The sequence below is a fragment of the Pteropus alecto genome, unplaced genomic scaffold (assembly GCF_000325575.1).
Source record: "Pteropus alecto unplaced genomic scaffold, ASM32557v1 scaffold25, whole genome shotgun sequence".
Classification (NCBI taxonomy): domain Eukaryota; kingdom Metazoa; phylum Chordata; class Mammalia; order Chiroptera; family Pteropodidae; genus Pteropus; species Pteropus alecto.
This window is the reverse complement of record NW_006441955.1, coordinates 22,099,179-22,100,686: the sequence shown is the minus strand read 5'-3', so window position 1 is coordinate 22,100,686 and position 1,508 is coordinate 22,099,179. Positions and strand designations below refer to the sequence as shown.

The following is a 1,508-nucleotide window of genomic DNA, read 5'->3' as shown; positions in this document are numbered from 1 at the left end:
AGTTTTCACATTTTGATTTAACTTGATTCTGTCAATAGTCCTCCTATGTAAATACAGCAGGTTTTAGAATAACTGTATACAAAAGAGGAAATGGAAGCCCTTGGAAATTAAGGGATTTTCTCAAGGACCTCCAACTGCTGCGTAGCAGTCAGAACTCAAACCCAAGTTGGAATTCCATTTCCTTGTAATTTTCCATAGCACATTTGTCCCAGTAGGACTCCTGTATCTTATCATTTCTGACCTGGCTTAGTGAAAAACTATGCCCACTGTTTGCCAGTGGCAAGCTCTGGTGTGTGAGAAATAAAGGGGAAAGGTATTTCAGATATTTTGTACTGAACGATGGGGTATCAGTTGCTTTATCCACAAGGTCAAAAGAAAGGAAAAAAAACTTTTCATTGGATTCCATGCAACAAGAAGTAAACTCTGACCTGCCTTTAAAAGTCAGAGATTTCAAGGTTAAAAATAAATGAAATGTTACTATTTTTATTCAAATATTCCTAATGTTAAAGTGCTTTTAAAAGGGTATGACAGTTCTCCTGTTTTGCAGAAGTACAAATTAAAATTAAAAAAAAAGGGAGGCATTAAAAAATCATAATTTTATTTTTGTAATGAATTCCAATGTGATTAAAAGATGGTATTTAATGAGTAAACATTATATACAGCTATTTTAAACAGCCATCTATGTTTATAAAATGAATTTCTCTAAAACATAGAGAAAAATTAAATCTTGCTTTTCTGAATGTATGATACACTCAATAAACTAAAATACTCTTATACAGAGCACCTTTATAGTAATTATTTGAATCATCATTCTACCAAGACACTTCAGAATCAAATCTTAGTAATCTTCAGGGAAGATAGTGACACTGATTCCTAGATCATCATCGTTTTCAAGTTCTTTATCATTTTCTTCAGTAGTACATTTGCCACTTGCTTTTCCTTGTTTTTTTTTTTTCTTATGAGAATATGAGTTACTTTTCTTGTTGATTTTCTCTTTGGGATATGAGTCAGTTTCTCTTTCCAAAGCATGTTGTAGGCAGTTGTAAAACCTGTAAGAAATAAGTACTACTGTTATATTTGTGTGTTCTGAAACTGAATGATTGAAATACACCTAGAACTTGTAAACTATGTAAACTTGATCTCCCATATTAACCTTAATATGTGAAATGAATCAAAGAAATAATATGCTTCTTGCTTTTATTATTAATTAGAAAAAAACATGTATTTTCAGTTCCTTAAGAAGAGTCCTGAAAATTGGGTTGGAATCACCTCCTGACAATCTCTATTCTACCTCAATTTCTATTCCACGTAGAGGGTCAAACAAAGGAGGTAAAAAAAAAAAAAGATTATTTCTTTATAAAAAATCATAATGTAATAGCTCATTTTAGAAAATTTAGAAAATACATGAAGTTACAAATAAAGATCATCTCTAAATAACTACTAAGAAATAGCTACTCTTTCCAGTTAAATGTATTCTGAATTAATGTATTTATACATGCACCTACTGT

At 30.7% G+C, this 1,508-nt stretch overlaps 1 protein-coding gene across 2 annotated transcripts in view; it reads right to left on the bottom strand.

Moving 5' to 3' along the window:
- Nucleotides 1-577: 577 nt before the first annotated feature.
- TYW3 (tRNA-yW synthesizing protein 3 homolog) overlaps nt 578-1,508 on the bottom strand; it is a 15,505-nt gene continuing 14,574 nt past the window's right edge. For both annotated transcript variants that reach the window (XM_006919328.3, XM_015595200.2), the window contains one exon: nt 578-1,049. In XM_006919328.3, coding sequence (XP_006919390.1) covers nt 839-1,049 — 211 coding nt within the window. In that variant the 3' untranslated portion in view covers nt 578-838. The remainder of the gene's footprint in view (nt 1,050-1,508) is intronic.